The sequence below is a fragment of the Amblyomma maculatum genome, chromosome 1 (genome assembly GCF_055883805.1).
Source record: "Amblyomma maculatum isolate TAMU_Amacu chromosome 1, ASM5588380v1, whole genome shotgun sequence".
Taxonomy (NCBI): domain Eukaryota; kingdom Metazoa; phylum Arthropoda; class Arachnida; order Ixodida; family Ixodidae; genus Amblyomma; species Amblyomma maculatum.
Genome location: NC_139344.1, coordinates 335756259 through 335775768, shown reverse-complemented (window position 1 = coordinate 335775768; position 19510 = coordinate 335756259). Strand labels below are relative to the sequence as shown.

General features: G+C 46.0%; 1 protein-coding gene across 6 annotated transcripts in view; it reads left to right on the top strand.

Annotated features, from left to right (window-relative positions):
- Dys (Dystrophin) overlaps positions 1-19510 on the top strand; it is a 517227-nt gene that overhangs the window by 478407 nt on the left and 19310 nt on the right. For all 6 annotated transcript variants that reach the window (XM_084587908.1, XM_084587892.1, XM_084587901.1 and 3 more), the window contains 9 exons: positions 12916-13088; positions 14062-14330; positions 14938-15098; positions 15715-15849; positions 16348-16573; positions 17576-17636; positions 17771-17832; positions 17989-18063; positions 18567-18771. In XM_084587908.1, the coding sequence (XP_084444034.1) occupies positions 12916-13088; positions 14062-14330; positions 14938-15098; positions 15715-15849; positions 16348-16573; positions 17576-17636; positions 17771-17832; positions 17989-18063; positions 18567-18771 (1367 nt within the window). The remainder of the gene's footprint in view (positions 1-12915; positions 13089-14061; positions 14331-14937; positions 15099-15714; positions 15850-16347; positions 16574-17575; positions 17637-17770; positions 17833-17988; positions 18064-18566; positions 18772-19510) is intronic.

The window sequence follows — 19510 nt, the reverse complement described above, 5'->3', positions numbered from 1 at the left end:
TCATTGACTGATTGATCGATCGATCTTTCAAGAAGGATGAGAAGATGCTGTCAGCATAAGACAGCTTACCGGGCATGTATAGTCGAATAAGGCCATGGTAAATCTCCTGTGTCCTGTGCCGCATTGGAGGTCGACGGATAATCGAGATGGATGCGGTGCGCGTCACATCGAGGTCTTGTCTGTCCCTCGAAACAATAGCTCTCCGTCCCCTCCTCGCTATGTAGCTGTCCTGGCCATGAGGAATGGTCTCCTATATCCGGGAGCCACGTGCAGACTATATGCCCCACGTGCTCCTTGACCGCTGTTGCTAAACCTGTCGTTCTCCTTTATCGCATTCTTTTCTCTCCTCTCCGCGGGTCTCGCGGGGCCTGTGAAGGCGTCGTATCAAGCGCGGACCACGCACCTGCTACCGTCTTTCCCTGTCACAGAGTTGAGCGGCTCGCTGACACGGACATTTACATGCTCAGCGTCTGCTTTTGATTTTTTGAAGATGAGACCGTTCGACATAGATGTGCTTTGGCTCTTTGTGACGACGGTTGCAGCGAGTGCGAGCGATCGAGATGCACGTCCGATTCGATGTATCGCTTGCTGTACCGCTGCCGCTTCCTTAAATGCGATTTGGTTTGTGGGTCACCTCAGAGCTGGGATCGAGCTTGACTTTTGCGCTGACGTCACGAACGCATCCGAGATGCCTTCGCTATATCCCTCTTTAAATAACGGAAGCATTGAAAGAAGAGTAAAATTACTGTTCATGTGGACTATTGTAGTGGTTATGCCTTTGGGCGAACATGTACGTGGGTATGTTTCTACGTTTTAAGGATCCCTGTTTCCGAACTGCAAACAGATCAGACCAGCGCCAACCACATTCCAGTAGCTCTATCGTATTGATACGAACATTAGTCGCGCAAATAATGTTACTTGAACAAGGTCTGGTGCAGTGTGTATCGATATCCTCCCCATGTGTTCCCTACATACGTTGGCGCTCTTAAGCAGAGGCAGGGTCGTTTAGTGCTAAAATATCGAAGGGCCCTGGTGTAAGTTGACATCACTCGTGGAAACGAGCCGATGAAGCAAGAAAAAAAAAAAAGAAAAAAACGTTAAAGTGAGCAAATGTTGGCGCGAAACGAAACCTTTCGGCGCAGAAAGGAGAAACGTGAAGATAGAGCGCACGTAACGCTGTAACAGCGCTTAACGCCTCCCCCTCTCCTCGCGTCTCCTCCTCGGCCGTGTTCGAGCACCCACGAGCTCGCGTCCACGGTCCGTTCTCCCAGCCCGCTCTCCACCTTCCAGGAATGGCGTCTATATAGCGTTGGCTGTGTTGGCCCCGGGGCTGGGGCTAATTTATATTGATCGTTGCGGTTGACGGCGCGGCGGCAGCTGCTTTCCCCTCCTTTTATTAACTGCCGACTCTGCTTTCGGGTAGATGGCGCCTGCTGCAGCTGAAACCGAAGGGGGGGGGGGGGGGGGGGGATAAGGGAGTCAGTACGTCCTCCTTCGAAGGCAGTGCGCCAAGTTGCTTGACGTCTGGGCGCGGGGAATGGAGGGGACAGGCTGGGCTCAAAGGAGACCTCGAAAGCTGTCGATCCTTTTTTCGTGTGTCTGGTTGACCCAGGCTTCTTTATGGACTACTTACGCGAGTGACTGCAGGACTGTACAGTACGCTCGTTTTAATGCAGTCGCATTAGGAGTGACATGGAGACGAATATTGCCTGTGTGCAGTCTAGCTCGATCTGAAGAGTGTAAACAATGGGGATTTAAGTATAGTTGTACCAGTACGGTACTAGTGGTTAGTAGGGTGTGTAATGCACGTGGTGTTAAGTAGTTCGTGATCAGTAATTAATTTGTACCGTATTTAGTAATTAGCAGACACAGGTACTTAGAGTGCTCTAAGGGATGTAGATGCGTTTATGAAGTTTTAATAGTTTGCGTACGTTATTAGTCAAGCGTGCATAATAACAATTGAATGGAAGCAGAATAGGAATAGTAAATGGAATCAAAATAGAATAGAATTAAGAAAAAAAAAGAATAAAAGAAGCGATCACGAGTAGAAATTGAATAACAATGTAATCAGAATTTGGATAGTATAAGTATCGGAATATGTTGGCGAATGAAACAAAAATGCTATCGCATTTCCTTCGCATCACTCCGATCGATCGTCTTTAATTATTTTTTTTTTCTCGACGACTGTACCAAGTATAGGTTTTCTCAAGGCTTGTGCGCGTATATGCGCCTATTGTAAGTTTAGTGCTTGCAGGTTCGTGTCTCAGTAAGCAAACGTACTCTCTCTCTCTCTCTCTCTCTCTCTCTCTCTCTCTCTCTCTCTCTCTCTCTCTCTCTCTCTCTCCGGGGGCGTGCACGTGAATCGGGATTCTGAAGGGAAAATGCGCCGATTTTAGAACTTCATGAGCTTCAAGGGGTCGAATGCTTAAAGCTTGCAGCTTAAGCATGCAAAATATTTCGCCGCATCCTGCTACGCAACTGGCACTAATTAGTAATTAATTGTTTAGTTAATAAATATCTATTCATAATTGTGACGACAGTTAATATACTTAAGCAATAATTAAGCAATAATTAGTAACTAATGAATTGCTTAATTAGTCAGTTGGTAAATAATTCATTAATTAGTAACTGATCATCGGATGATATATGGCCATATAAGGCACGCATTCGCACATACTGTGGTGGTGCTCTGTGATTGGTCGAGACCTCTATAACGTCATCCCGCCTCGGCCAATCAGAACGCCGCAAAAGCGGGACACATTTTGTCCACGATAGTATGAGCCATTAAAGGCTTTCGCCTTAAAAAAAAGAAGAAAATCCCCAGTTTAATTTTGCAAAGAGCGTATATGGCCTGATTGAAGAAGGGACATATAAATTGAACTTTCTTTAAGATCCGAGTTTACGACATGGCTTTCTCGCTGCGGGGTGGCGTATAAACGCACGAATGAGGCCCGTTCAGCGCTCTGAAAAACAACAGCGTTGCGCGCGCGAATTTGCGGAAGGTTGTTATTGAACGCGGTGGTGCGGTTTTGTGTGTCGGGGCGAGAGTGGGCGCATCGCATCGCTGTGGGAGGCCGGAGCCGAAACGATCCATTTGCTGAGAGCAAAACGATAGTGTACTCGAATGACTAATCCAATTACGCGTCGATAAAAGCGTGCCTTTGGCGACTGCACTGTCTGCTGATGTGCATTTGACCCGCAGCGCACAAAACTCAGCTGATGACGATAATGAGTGTGGTCAAAGATACGAGCGGCGCACAGAAGAGAGCTCGATGCGGCGTACTCGAGTCGCAGTGAGCAATATTTTCGGGCGAAGTTTCGACGATGTCCGAGGCAGGCAGGGTCGTTTTTATCCTGTAGAGTTTCCTCCCTCTTCTGTGGTCCTTACTTCAATGAATGTCATTGTTAGAGTCACGAATCAACTGGCCCGTGTGCCGAAACTTTCAAATAGCGGATTTGTAAGAAAATGAAGTTTTTTGGTTGAACAGGCGAACCGTAAAGGACCTTATTGAACCGCGGAGTGGGAGGGAGGTAATGGATGGGGCGAAGACGAGGTGGGATATTTTGAGCATGGCATCCTTTCTTACCTTCTTGCGGAGGCCGCCATGTCGTGTTGGATGTCGCGCGTGTCGGGCGCCCGACGAAGCGCCCGAGCCGAGTGGTCTGACCGAATATTCGACTCACTTTTTGCGTCAGTGTCCCCTTGAAAAAAATGCGGTCCGACGCTATTATCGAATGTGTAGTGAAGGAAGTGCGAACGTTGATTTGGACGATCGGTGTGCGGAAATTCGTGTGCCTTTTGTCTTCTTTTCTTTACCATTTATCAAGATTCGCACGCATAGTATACATAGTAATTATATTGTTACACACCAGTTCTTTCTTCACCATACCGACTTTGTCGCCCGGCTTAAAAGCTAAAAGCGATTCAGGTCTATCGCTGAGGACGGACCATAGTTTGAGTGACCCGTACTCAAGCGCTTCCAAAGTCCATTGACAAAGGTGAAGGGGCGCTCTGCGTGTGTGGCCTTGACAGGGTAGTATTTTTTCTTCGCATTTTTTCATACGTGCTCCTTATAGTGAGCTAGATGAAATAATAACGGAAGAAATTCAAGGGAGCAACGTCAAGCTGCGCAAGAACAGAGGCGCGGGCCGGAAGCTTGTGAAGCCTCCTGACACGGCCTAAGTGGTATGTTAAACGGACGCTGCCCGCGTGCTTCTGTAGCTGCGAGATGGGTCGATAGCGGTGGCGTCTGGCGCCGCGACCGTGAGGGAACGGCTGCAGGAAGGCTTTGACGAGGCAGAGTTTGTTGAGCGGGCCAAGCCCGGAATATAGGTGTCGAGAGCTGCGAACGGAAGCGGCGCCCCTGCTCGCGTGGGCACCGCTGCCGCCTCGGGACGGGGCCGACCGGAGGTGCGGTAGCTCGTCGCTGTGGACAACCACTCCAGCCGCTTGTTCGCGGAGGCGAGTTTGAACTGAGCGAAGCTTCCGGTTTGATGGGGGTGCTGCTGCTGCCACTGGGCGCGTGGCATTGTGCAGCCCTAGCCGAAGCAACGTCGCACCTGATGATTTCTATTCGCCAGTTTATTCGTAAATTATTTCTTGCGTTCCGTTCCTGCTTGGACATGGAACGGCCTGGTGTACTATTAAATTGCCATCAAGTAAATGAATTGATATAGAGCTTTAGAGGGCGTTTCTAATGCCGTATTTTCGTCGGAAAATGCACGAAATCAACTTGAAACTCAGTCTGTGTGTGCGCTGTGTGACATCGTCACTGTCGCGATATCACGCTGTCATTATTCCCATAATTTATTATTTGGTCAAAAAAGAACAACTCGAGACATGTCCTGGGGGAGGGCACGTCGTGTTTCTTCAAACCATTAGTGTTTTTTTACCCGAAGCTTCAAAGATTCGCTGTTCTGATGCCACATGTGTATCGATCCGGTTGCGGTCGATATAGGGAATGACGTTTTTATGTTGTCGTTTTATTACGTGGCAAGCTGATGTGCCCTGGTAGTCTTTCGAACTACGGTCCCGCAGTCTCCGCATTTACGTAGTGGGCTCATTGGTTTGATATCGCTAGTGCATTAGTTGTGTATCATTCGTCTAGAGCACGAACATTGCAATTGGCTATTCGGTTTATGCGTACGTTTTTCTCACTCATTTATTTCCGTCTAGTGGACATAACTGCATGCCCCACTACGTCGTGCCAGAGCCTGCGACTGTATTTCATAAGCATCCACTTGAAATGGATATCCATTTCAGTGTTGCCAATTCAGAAATAAAGAACCCGCAATAGGAAGACCCAAACCCGCTAAAAACAGCTAAATTCAGTATTTTGATCAAAAAGGTAATTTTTGTGCATTTCATTTTATTTGGCTTGCAAAATATATATAACCAATTTCTTAAATATGTTAGAAAGCACTTTTTCGCTTGTGACTAGAAGCTTCAGACGACAAATACTTTCATTTCCAAGGATATCCCGCCTACCTTCTGTAGGTTTCAGTTGCAGAAGTGCGTCTTTCTCTCCTCACCACAAACTGCTGACTGCAGGTACTTTCACTGTCAAAAAGACAACCGTCTCCTTCATCTTGGTTTGCCGAGCACTCTGCGGGCGACTGCCCACTCTTCCCGTCGATTCTAGGAGGGATTCCAGCATTTCTGCCACTAACGTACACCTTCATATCGAGTCGATCGTTTGGATTGCATTTATGGGCAGCTTGTAGTTTGAGCAGCATTTACCTCGCCTTCGGAGTCTGGCTAAGGTTGGATTCATGTCTGGCCACATTGGGTCGCCTTAGTGCGCATGCGTTCATCCTATGCTTTCTACCAGAGCTGCATCAGCATGCGAACATGCTGACATGCAGAATGCCAGCTAACTCGAAGAAGCGATCTTTGTCGGAGTCGTCCCTTTACTAGTTCACTTCATCTCGGAATGCAGAGGTGCTACCAATGGCTGCTCCAGCTGGCTAGGGTGGGTCTCTTCCATTGCGATTTAATGCTAACGAGTTCTCGCAACTTGAGTGCTTTAGTCACTCTTCCATAAAAGTTTGCACATACTTGGCTGGTTCCAGTCCGCCGAAACGTCGTACGCGGCATCAGCAGACTCGACGATATCGTTAAAAAGTGCTGCAGAAACAATTCAAGGCGTATTGGGCATGTTCGAATATTAGTCGCCCCCTTAACTGACACCATGCATTCACAGCGAACTTATCTTCCAGAAATGAATATAATTCCAAAGAATTTTTACTGTTTTAAACAAAAATTGCGTGACAATTAAAGCCGCCTGTAAAATAGCCAGTTCAGTTCAGTCGTGTCCGACTCTTCGTGACCCTATGGACCATATCACGCCACGCTTTCCGGTCTCTCACTATCTTCCTAACATCACATAACTTCATCTGCAGCGCCTCTAGGTTGCCATCTAACCATCGCGTTCGCTGCCTACCCCTTCTCCGGCGACCCTCAACCTTTCCCAACATCAAATCTTTCTCCAGCGACTCTTACCTTCTCATCAGATGACCAAAGTATCTGAGCTTTAACTTTAGAATTTGACCCTCCAATGGTCGACAATATCGACTGATTTGATCTTCTGGCAGTCCAAGGAACTCTCAAGAGTCTCCGCCAGCACCACAATTCAAACGCGTCAATTAACATCCGCTGAAAAACCCGCCTCGGCAATGCAACATTTTTGCTCGCTAAACGTTGTAAGAACCCGCTGAATTTACCGGTAAAACCACTAACTTGGCAACACAGATGTATTTCATTTAGCAATTAATTTTGAGCCACCCCGCCGGGGTGGCGCAGTGGTTACGGCGCTCGACTACTGTTCCCAAGGACGCGGGATCGAATCCCGGCCTCGGCGGCAGCTTTTCGATGGAGGCGAAAAGCTAGGCGCCCGTGTGCTGTGCGATGTCAGTGCACGTTAAAGAACCCCAGGTGGTCGAAATTTCCGGAGTCCTCCACTACGGCGTCTCTCATAGCCTAAGTCGCTTTGGGACGTTAAACCCTACAAACCAAACCAAACCAATTTTGAGCCGTGTCAGCATGACGGTAGCATCAAACGAAAGCAGCGAGTGACCTATCACAGAAATCGCTCTACATATAGCGGGTCCTGGCGTCCACGACGGTCATCGCCACTCGTTCCGGCTAACGGAGCGATAAGGAAGCGTACGGCTAGATGCGCTTTAATGTTCCCTGGTGTGAACTGAGACCGGGTAGCTTAGCTTAACAATTGTAACTGTTCACATATAGTTGTCGCCAGGGTAAAATTGACACCGTAAAATATTTGAAAACTAAGTGCAACTAAAACTATACGTACGTATCAGGCGGTTGCACTTTTGACGAAGCTACCAGATGCCGCCAGCGTGCGAGCGTGTCCTCCGGTATCATCGGTGACGCCATACGAAAAGACTATACCGTAACGCGACTTTTCCCGCTCCCACGCACTCTGTTCCCCAAGCTGGCTGGCTCCGTCTCGGATCGTTTCGTGCATGTCGTCGCCGGCTGCTCGCCGTCGCTGCAGACGCGAAAGCAGGGCCGCGATTTGTCCCCTTATCGGAGCTCGTCAAGAAAGCCGACAAGTCAGGAGGAGTAAAAGAAAACGAAAGAAAGAAAGAAAGACGTCGTCTGGAGTCTCGCGAGAAACGTCCCGGACCGGCGCATGGCTGGAGCAAGAGTAGCAGCAGCAGCGATTCGCCTCGAATCCCGTTCTTGCTCTCTGCGTGCGCTTACACACTACTCTCTTGCTCGGCCGAAATCCCATTGTGACAAGTGGCTCTCGGAGAGGAGGAAGAAAGGGGGAAAAAGGGAAGGGGGAGATGGGGAAGCTGCTGCGCATCTAGGAGGAGAACGGCGTTGCGCCCGGCCGCCCTGAGAGTGGCTTCTTTTCATTAGCGAGCAAGTGCTGCCGGGCGAACTGTCGTCGTCTTCGTAGAGCGAAGCTGTGCTTCTTATGTGGGCGCTTGTCTTTTTTTTTTCTTTTTTCTTTTTTTTTTTTAGCCAGTAACGGACACACACACGCGCGCACTCAAGTGAGAGAAGGAGAGAGAGACACTCACGTTCGCTGCTTTCCTGTGCCTCTGTTTCTCGCCGTGCCGCACGTCCGCGCATCAGGGATAGCTGCTAGGATGAGCAGCGCAGCACTGGGGACCAAGATTGACAAAGGGAAAGCGCGGGGGTCGGAAGGGAAAAAAGGGGGAAAGAAGCAAGTCGCCGTCTTGCGCGGGCAGGCGGAAAAACAAGAATGGACGGAGATCGAGTCGGGAATGCGTGTCTCTTTGCTGGGCAGCCCCTTTCCTTTCGCCGTCGCCGCCGCCGCCGCCGCCGCGACAGGGAAATTTAATTTAGAGCTTCCGCCCGAGGAACAAGCCGGACACGCGGGGAATGTATACCGTATATACGTACACACGACGACGCAGAAGTGCGGGCATCGTCGGCGGCTCACTCGCTCGCTGCCGTGCACGTGTCCTCTGACGGCTGTGCTGCGTCGATCGTCTTGTGCTCCTGACACCGTGGCCCTCTTTCTGCTCGCAGTGCTCTTGCATGTGTACTGATCTCTCGGGGCCTCTTCTGTTTGTCTCGATCGGAATCGCTCACACTGCGCGGAAACTTCCGGCTTTGTTATTTATTTATTTATTTATTTATTTATTTATTTATTTATTTATTTATTTATTTATTTATTTATTTATTTATTTATTTATTTATTTATTTATTTATTTATTTATTTATTTATTGCGGTGATTAGGCGGGTTTCGGGTACATGACATGTTACGCCCGCACCGGACGCCCTTTGTTGCTTCCCGCAATCTAAACTTCGCTAGGCTAGAAGGCGCGCAATGTGTTTATGGTTGGCTTTCCAATATGTACTTCATTGCGAAGTATGTGTTTCGTTATGTTTAGTTGAAGTCCACGTCAACGCGTAGTCAGCACGCGGTGCTTTTACGTACCCCTCAGGACTGTTTGACGGAGAGCTCGTGCACCGTGCAGTAAAGGAGTGTTGTTAATGAAAGGAGCTGGGCTATCCGGCCGTGCGCGGAACGACAATGCTAAGTGAACGCCGGAGAAAAGAGGAGGAAATGGGTTACATTTAATGCAAGCCAAGCCGTACGAATGCACAGTAACCTAAACGCAACGCGTCCCCGATTGTCCACCGCGAGACGGTACTACGTACGTTGTTTGCCTTTTATTGGTTTATAACGTCCCAAAGGGAATCAGGCTATGAGAGACTCCGTAGTGGAGGGCTCCGGAGATTTCGATTACCTGGGCTTCTTAACGTGCACTGACATCGCACAGCACAAGGGCGCCTAGCTTTTCTCTTCCATCGAAAAGTGGCCGCCGCGGCCGGGATTCGATCCTGCATCTCTCTGGTGGCACTGTAGCCGAACTTCCTAACCACTGCGCCACCGCGGCATTTGGTATGACGTTGTGTAACGCAAAGCGGACTCGCATGGCATGTATACTGCATCTGCTTTGAACCTCCCTTTCAGACATCTTCATCCCTCCATCTTGTCCCCCTCCCCCACCATTTTTTTAATCGCCATTGTTTTTCGCCGCCTTCCCCTTTTTTTTTTTCGGTGACCCTTTTGTTTTCGGCTTAATTTTCGCTTCTTTTCCTGGCTCGTTCCCATCGCGACTTTGCTGGCCCCTTTCGCCGTGATGATTACCGTCGGAGTGCTCTTGGTTAGCGTCAAGATGGGCACCCTTTGAGAGCTCGCGCGTCGTCAAAGGACGCCTGAAAGGAACGCTGCCACCCTCCTCATTCTGTCTGGCTCTAGCTGGCTCTCAAATTTCGTTAACGATAATTCCGGTTGCCAGTTTTTATTCCGCATCCGTCGTTGTTATCTCGGAGAGGGATATACTACGAGGCGCGCGGCGCGCGCTCTAAGTAAAAGTGCCTTATACACGTATTCACAAGGGATGAGGGGGCGTCACTGTGTAGCACTGGGTCCTTCCACGTTACGTTATCTCTGTTTGCGTGTTTTTCTTTTTGCTTTTTTTTTTATGCTCCGCTTCGTGAAGTGCGCCGGGCGAAACAATGGACATACCTTTGTTCCCTTTGCACGAACGATGCGTTTTTACTTCGCTCGAACTCGTTACAATAAAAAAAAAAAGAAGAAAAGACAAAGAAACCGCTTCTCAGTCGTTCCATTTTTTTTTTTTTTTTTTTTTCTTTCCTGTGTCTTTCCATACTTTGTAAACTTCCCCTCGTTTTAATTTAATGCTCCGGCTTTCTCGGCACTTTGTGGAACGGGCTCCTGGTGCGTCATTCATTGCTCCGGTTTTGTTTTATTTGATATCGAGTCCCGCCCGCGTCTTTATTATTTTTCTTTTGTCTTTCTTTTCTTTGCTTTCTGACGAGGCGTCGAGCAGGCGAAGAAAAAAAAAAAAGAAGCAAAAGCTGCCTGCTCGGAACATCGTGCACCCCCTCTTTCCCGCTCTTAAGTCCCTCATCACGAAAAGCACATCTTCGAGGCGTTCACCTTTCTCATTTTCGCGCTTGCATGTTTTTCCGCCACTATTATGCGTGGGCCCTTGGCGCGCAGCTCGTCGTGATGGCATTGTACTGCGCGGGCTATGTTTCCTTAAAGTTGCTGCTATCCCTGCACGCTTGCCGGGCTCATTCGCTCCAAGCGTGCTCTTCGAGCGCCATCTCTTCGGCATGCATGCTATACCTGTCTTTTTTCGCGATGTTCTCCAGCGTTTATTTACCCCCCCCCCCCCCCCTCCTGCTCATCTCTCCCCGACCTCCTTTTTTGTTACCTTTCTTTTTCATCTCCCTGCACGTTCTCGCCCGTATATCGAAAACGTGCCTTCTCCGCACGTGTCGTTGTATCGGGCGTAAATCCACTCTCGTTTCGCAGCGTACGTTTCAGCAGCTTTGCGGTAAGTGCTCATCTCCCCCCCCCCTTCCTTTATTCTTCATGTCAGTTATCTATCTCTGTTTATTGCTGTTACAGATGTGAAGAACGGATTGCTTTTTCATCTTCAATAGCCCGATGTTGTTCCTCTAAAACCTGCGCGTCTCCCTTTGAATCTGCGCGCTCCGAGGTTCTGTCAGTGTGTATATATACCGAGCCGTGTACCGCGCGCGCGAATTCCGCGCTCTCGCGGCTCCGTCGAATTTGATCTTGTATTCCGGGAAACGAGCGCTACGTGGTAACGCCGTGGTGTAAAAAAAAAAAAAAAAGGCGCGTTTTTTCGTCTATTATTCACGGTACCTGAGCGCAGTGCGAGCGTCGTTCGTTCGCGCTGGGGCGCTTTTCTTGCGTTCTCTGGAAACCGGACCTGCTCTCTGTTTGGTTCCGTCCAGTCTGCTGCGAACGTGTGCAGTTGGGATGATGTTTTTTCCGAATGGGATCTCCGACGCCTGTAAAATTCAAAAACGAGGGTGGGGAGGGGGGAACAAAAGAGAACGAGGCAATTAAGTCGCCTATACTCTTTTGCCGGATGGTCCTGTCTCCACAATGCATTTGTCCAAAAATAAAAGGGGGGGGGGGGGGGGCGATACTTTTCATTCGCTGAAAGTGCCTAGATAAGAAAGGGATGTGGTACCGCTCTCCTCAGTTTCGTTCCTGTTTTTAGCTCAAGGCGATCGCAGTTGAAAGCTCGCGCTTTCAGCTGCGCATCCGCACTTCTATGCACTTTAAAGGTCTCTCCACTAAGCTAAAGAACTCTGTACTGCGATTTGAAGCTTCTGAAAACCGCTCAGCTGCCATTCACGTCGCTTGCCCTTGGCCGTATTGCCATTTCTTATAAAATTGGCTTGGCTTCGCTGGGAAGAGTGACCATCGACTGCCAATGCGAGGGCTTATCTAGCTAACCTCGAACTGCCTTTTGGTGGTAGTTCTCAGTTTTGCATACCGTGTGTAAGTGGTTTTAAAAAATGTTCGTTCAGTGGCGTTTTTTTTTTATTGTTTGTTTGTTTGCAATACGCCGAAAGCTAGCTTCTCTGCACGACCAGAACCCGTTTGCCCTGGTGGCGCGACCCGACTTCGTAAACGAAAATGCACCTTGCTTGCAGGTGGTTAGTCTCGCGTGTTCCTTGCGAAGTCGGCTTCCTCGCACGCTCGCGAGTGCTGTGGCGGTGCACGATATTCAGAGCTCTAACCGCTTGTTTGGTTGGTCGTTTATTTGCTTAATTTTGATTGCTTATTGTTAATTGTTATGCTGGGGCCATGTTTAGGGCCCTGAGGGTCCCATTCTGGCGCGGCGTAATGTAAAATTATGGGTTGTTTAACATAATTAAACTGTATGGCCGCGTCCGACTGCCTGTGAAAAATGGGCAGACCAGCTTCTTTTGTGGCAAGAAAAGATAAATGTTCTTTACTCGTTAATAATCTCAGTGGAATTGCATCAAGTGTTCTGTGGATTGCATTTTTATATAAGTATGCACATAAAGCATTTGTTGTTCAATTCAGTGCATGTACATACCTTATCCCTAAGGGTAGAAAGAGAAAATGAAGTAGGTGGGGAGGGCTAGCACAAATACTTTGGTGCAGTAATATGTAAAATTTGATCTCACAATCAAATAAATACAAGAATTAGTGCATGGACGATATAGCTGCCAAGTTGTATAAACGTTAAATTGGCTTAAATATTTCTGACTTTAGTTTGCTTCTTTTATTTCTAATTTTTGCATTGAATTATTATGGAGTCATAGGCTGATATGACTGTTGGATTGATGTCAGAGATTCTCTGGAAGAAGGAGTTGTAAAAATGATGCTGCATTTCTGTATGAGCAATTGGCCATCTTTTGTGGGCTGATGTACAATCCTACACAAAGCCTGGAATATTTGGTTTTGCCTGCTTCTTCTTTTTTTTTTTTCTCCAAGAAGTTTGGTTTGAATGCTTAATTGGAGTGCATACGTAGACTTGATACTTGCCCTAAGTTTGTGCTGCTTTTGCTTGACCTCTTTCAGGAGTTGCAGCGTGAGATAGACACTCAGAGAGACCTGCACCTGACTATCAATGAGCGCAGCTCTCATGTGCTGCAATCGATGAACAGACCTGATGATGCGCACCATCTTCGCCGAAAACTTGATGAAATGAACAGCCGTTGGAATAACCTACGGATGAGGACGGTGTCTTTACGGTATGTTAACTATTGGCTTTCTTCTGAAACAGTCCCTTGCCACTTACCTTTTTGCCGGCACTGTGTGCATTTTGTAATGAACCATAACAGCCGCATCTTAGGTACATATGTGTTTGTTAGTCTCGTTTAGGTATCCTATTAACAAAGGCTGTTGTATTCACTCTTAAGCTGCGTTTTTTAGGGATTGCTACTTAGAATATATATTTTTTTCAAAACTTTGGCTGTGCTTACTGCCCACAAGAGTGCTGATCTGACATGAACTCATTGCATTTATTTTTAGCTAAAAGTGCTTTATTGACATTTGTATTAATTAAAGGATTTGTTCATAGTAAATATTATTGGTATTAAGTAGCATAGCAGTTATAAAAATGATACGGCAGACAGAGACCTATGTAAGAATGTCTGCAGATACAGTTCCCAGTCGTGTAACACATCAACCGAAAGTGAAAGGGAGAAAGCAGCTTGACTTAGGCAACATGCTTGATTCAGTGTTGGCGGAATTTGGCCGAAGTCAAGACGGAATGAACATGGATAGGACATGTAACGCAGGGAACATTGTTTTACAGAGTGGATTACAGTAGGTCACAGAATTTGGTATGTTGCAGAGTATGACATGTGACAGAGAGCCTGGCCAAATAGGGTAGATGAGGGATTTGCAAGGTGCAAATTTATGGTGAATTTATGGATTTATGGCAGTTGCAGCTGGTTAGTGAAAGCTGGAGGCCTATGGGAGACACCTTTGTCCTGCAGTGGACATAACTGGGTGGATGGTTTGGGTGTAAAAATATGAAATGAAGGATAGCAAATTTGCTATCTTTCATTCAGAAAGTGCCTTGTGTACTATTTGTGTGGAAAAGAAAGCCAGATGTTTTCTTTGCATTGCTGGTCTGTCTTGGGTACTTACGAATGCCCCAAGGGCTCTGTGCTCATGCCATGTGTCCCATAATTTGTGCCCTGTTCCTTCTTGTGCCAGAAATCGGCTTGAGAGCAATGCCGAACACTGGAACCAGCTGCTGTTGTCACTGCGTGAGCTGACGGAATGGGTTATCAAAAAGGAGACGGAGCTGTCGGCTCAGCCAGCCATTGGTGGGGATGTAGCCACCATTATGAAGCAGCAGGAAGATCATCGAGCATTTAGGAGAGCCGTGGATGACAAGCGACCAATTATTGAGAGCAGTCTGCTGGCCGGCCGGCAGTACATCGCAAGAGAACCACCCCTCTCAGACACAAGTGATTCTGAAGGTCAGTTTGTTATTTGTGTCTGGATTGCCTTAACTGTCAGGAACAAAAAGCTACTTGCTAGTGGAACCACTCATTTCCTTAAAACATGCTGCAGTGCATTTTTTGCTTTTTGTTATTTCTTCCATTCGTTGTCAGATTGTACTGGTCACCATAAACAAATTTGTTTTTGTTAGCATTCTGTCTTGAAGCTATTAACGGAAGCGTTTTGTTATTTTTCTTTGATTAATAATAATAATAATAATAATAATAATAATAATTGGTTCACAGGAAAGGAAAGGCGCAATATCTGTCACACTTGTTCTGTGGACACCTGAACTACGCTGTAAGGGAAGGGAGGGAGGTGGGAGCAAAAGCAGAAAGAGAGAAAGGGGTGCCATAGTGGAGGGCTCCAGAGTAATTTTGACTGGGGTATAAAATTTGTGTCACAAAGTTGTGTTTCAGGGATTTATGTGAAAATTCAACGAATAAAAGTCTGATCTCATTGATCATTACAACTCCACAAGCACTGGCCTGCACAACCCTTCAGCCAGCCTTACTGTAAAGTACACCTAGCAGAAAGTGTGATGCCATTTTCTAGAGTGAATTTTTTTGTTGTTGTTTTTTTCAGCCAAAGAGTATGATGACAGCAGAGGCTACCGAAGTGCTGATGAGCAAGCTAGAGAAATCACACGCAGCATTCGAAGGGAAGTGAAGAAACTGGCTGACAAGTGGAATGGTTTCCTCAGCCACACTGATCAAAGACAAATGAGGCTGGATGATGTTCTTCATGTAAGCTCTCCTGACCACTCTTGTTTCTCTACTTATTGTTTAACACAATACTGATCCTTTATTCATTTTAAACCAGCCAAAAGACGAGACAGTTCATTCAGTTGTTATTCAGTTGTTAGTCCAGCCTTGTCTTGTTCTCTTCTTTCCTGTGTCTCGTCTTTTCGCTAGTTTAACTGTTACCAAATCGCCCTGTCGTCAACCTTGTTGACTGATTCTTTATTTTTGTTTTTACTGCCAGTATTAATGTCTTGTCTTTTTACTTCACATATGTGCTTTGATAATTTTCTTTCAGCCAAAAATTAGAAACTGGTGAATTTAGTTGTGTGTAACCCATCCTACTTCTACTTTTGTTTTCTTATTTATTGCATTTATTAGGTGGAGGCTTTTGTTTGCTACTTCTTTGTCTCTAGCACAAGAGTTTATTAAGCGTTCTTAGCCTAACAAGCTCTTTTCTGCCCTGTGTTGTCGCTTTCCTTCGTCCCATGTCTGTGGTGGATTCTAGCCTAATGTTATGATTGATTTGCCTGGGACTCAAAGTAGATTTTTAAAAGAACTGTTCTTGCTGTGATCAGTATCGGTACATGTCAGAGAGTTAACCGTGTGATTATGTTTACAGAAAATGCAGTCCTTACAAAGAGCCATGGACGACTTTAGCGCTCGACTTCAGGTTGCGGAAAATGCAAAAGCCCAGTGGACACCCATATCTGAATTCCTGCTTGACCAGCTCGCAGGCCAGATTGATCAGTTAAGGGTGAGCTTTTTTTTTTTTTTTTCCAGTGTTGTGTACGAGAAATACTCAAAGTAAGCATGCCCCCTCAAAACTGTTTGCAAGTTTGAACTTCGACATGCCGTAATAAAGGGATTGCATATAAGTACTCTCTTCACAAACAAAGACTAACGGCAAGAACATGAAGCTTTTAAACATATAATTTTGCTCAAAATTCTGCTATAATAACCACACAGGAGAACATAGGGGATCATTCATTCTCTAGCATGATGACAAGGAGCAGGTTCCAGCCATGATGCCAGCTGATGGTCAGCACAGCACTGCTTGGTCTTCACGGTGAATTTGGCTTCTGATTTATAAACTCTGCGATTCTAACCTCATTCTGTGCAGTACACTTGCCATCGTAACATGTCATGTTTCTGAGCTCGAGCCACTGTTTTTTCGGTTCTCACTTGTGCTCTTCCAGAGTCAAGATTCACCTTATCTAATTGCTGCTCTTCCCCTTTCTCTCCCGGTGTGCAGGCGTTCCGGGACGACTTGGCTCCACTGCAGGTGGAGATGGAATCGCTGAATGAGGCAGCTGGTGCTATCACAAGCTGTGGGGTTCTGCTGTCCCAAGGAAATCTGAACCGGCTGGACGAGCTGAGCAGTCGCTGGCGCCTGCTGCAGGTGGCCATTGACGAACGCCGTCGGCAACTTGAGAACTCCCTACTTGATCAGGGCTCACAGCAGCAGCAGTTCCTCAATGGTATATGCACTGCCCCAATTTAACCTTATTAATTGCTACATACACCTGAACTGGCATTTGTCGAACTGAGCATAAGTGCTTATAGGTGAAGCAGAGCACTTTCAGCCAACATTTTTCAAAACTTACTAAAGGACTACTATACTAGAATATGAAAGCCTGGCAGCTCTTGCCTTAGGGCACTTCATTATTGGTCATGACTTGTCACACAGTAATGCAAAGAAAGCTGCATCGCTATTTGAGGTTGACTCTTAGTTGTTGACCTACTTTAAGGCCAGTGCTCCAAGCCATGAACTCATGGGTCCATGGTCTATGAATCCAGCATTTGGCTTAAAAAGGAACCAGTGCGACACCAGAACATTCAGAGACCATCGGACTTCCCGAGTAAAAAAGGTGGTTACGAAAATTAATTTAATATGGACAACTTGGCCGTAATAGATCCTTTATGTAGCTTTCAGCGGTTCGATGTTCAGTTCTCCTTAGGGTGAGGGGGGGCTGTAACCTTATTTGACCTAACTAGTGTTCCGGATTATGGAATAGATTCTGAAGCAATGCACTCGGCCATCTAGCATTTCTGTTAAGGGGCCATGAGACAATGTGATGCATACACTAAAGCTAGAAGAAGTGCACAAACAATTGGCATTCTGTCAACAGTAAAGCTGTCAACAGTAAAAAAAGTTGCTCCTCCCAACATCTCTTGGGCACATACCATATGAGAAGGCTCACCAAGATTTCTTACTCTATATGTATCAGCTAAGACTGCACAGTGAGGTGCTGACCTAACTGTTTGGAGGGAGTAATTTGTGAATATTTATTTGTAAATTATAGGGTCCATATACAAATCTCTTAAATTTTACTCGATTACTCACAAAAGCCACCTGTAAAGATATGATGCATATGAATATGATGACCAAAAACACTTCAGGGTCCCTTAATGTTAACATACAAACTGAACCAACGGTGGTAGCTGATTCTTAATCACATTGTACTGAATTTTTTTTCAAGCCTCTGTGGAGCAACCTTGGGAAAGAGCTGTGGCAGGAAACAAAGTGCCTTATTACATCAAGTAAGGGATTTTTTCACTTTGGTTGCCATGATCAAACTTTTTGCGGTTGGAATCTTTTGCGTTAGTTGGAAACAATTGCTTCTGTTGCCACAAAGCGTTTCGCACATCTGATCATTTAATGATTTCTCCTGCAGCCATGTTTCTGAAACCACACATTGGGATCACCCCCGAATGCTGGAACTGATGGACTCTCTCGGTAAGGGAAGCTTCAGTTATAGTTAGACCTTAAAACAGGAAGATTTTGCGTGTTAATGTTGCATTATGCCTCTTTATGTATGTGTCTGGGTACTTTCACTGAACCAGCATCTCTGCAGAAAACACTTGATGTCTCCTTTTTCTTTATTGTTTTCAGCTGAATTTAATGATGTCCGGTACTCTGCATATAGAACATCAATGAAAATCAGAACCATACAGAAAAATCTCTGCCGTAAGTAGAGTGGTTTTCTTCTATGTTTAACTTAATTTTTCTAAATGAGTCGCATATTATTCATAAACCCTTACTTCCAACTAGCTTGTGAAGCTCACTAGTAGTTTTCAGTTGACATTCCCAAGAATAAGTTAACAGAACTATCATACAAGGCATTAATCCCAACTGTGAGTTCATAGAAATAAAATTACTGTAATAAAGAAAAGATCTAGTTCCTTCTTACCTTTTTCTTTTTTCTTTTACTGTGCACAAAGAAGGATGTAGAATTTAAAATGAAATGTGGTTTATTATCATAAATCATTTTCTCTCAATTCATGAATTCAGACACCTATAAACATGGTAAAGGAGGGCGAAAAAAGAAAAGAATTGAAGTACGAACGTTTGTCAAAATATTAGTCATCAGACTAAGGCTTCCATATACCTTCTTGTTCATAGTTTATACTGCAACTTTCGTGACTATTTTTTCAGCGACTGTAGCATGCGGTTAATATTTCTGCTTTCAGTGGACTTGGTCTTCATGAACAATGCCATCAACGCGTTCGACCAGCATGGCCTGCGAGCTCAGAATGACAAATTAATAAGCGTCCCCGAGATGATCACCATCTTATCAACAATCTACGAAGGGGTGGCCCAGGAACATTCCAATCTGGTGAAAGGGCCGCTCTGCATCGATCTGTGCCTCAACTGGCTGCTCAACCTATATGACACGTGGGTTTTTTGCGGTTGCTATCTTTCAAATATTGTTTCTTTTGTCTGTATTAGTAGCACTTATTTTTGCACATTTGAAGTGTTTGTATGCTGGAATCTTTCTCTGCCCTCTCGTTCTTTTACTATACTTGGTCTGTAGTATCTGCTATACTTGAATCAGTTGGATGGTAGCTCTAACTCTACATACTTTGAGAATGCATTGTACTTCAGTAGGTCCTAGACTTACTAAATCATGTAAAAGAGAATTTTATAGTAATGTGAAAATGGCCGCTTGCTAGCTACTTGCACCATGGAGGAGCAGCAATTTGTTATTCGGTTTCTGTGCTGTGAAGGTGTGAAACTTATCAAGATTCACCGCATAATGAATGCCCAGTACGGAGATTTATGTTTGTCATAGAATCAGAGAAGTATGACTGTGCAAAGAAGCATGCAAAGGGTGTGCCATCCAGAGCTGATGCTCCTCATCCGGCAAAGGATATCGCAATTTGACTCCAGAAATCTGGCTTTTGAACCCATCTTGATGAACAAATTAATAACGACACTGGATGATTAGTCGGGGTTCAGCATACTAGATTGTGTGTAATGTGCTGAGATTTCACAAAGTGTCTGCAAGGTGGGTGCCAGCAGCTGCCACTCAAATTGGAAGAGCAACATTTGGATGTGTGTCAGCAACATCTGTGGTGCGTAGAAGAAGACTGTGATGCCTTCCTTGCAAGAATTGTCACCAGGAACAAAACCT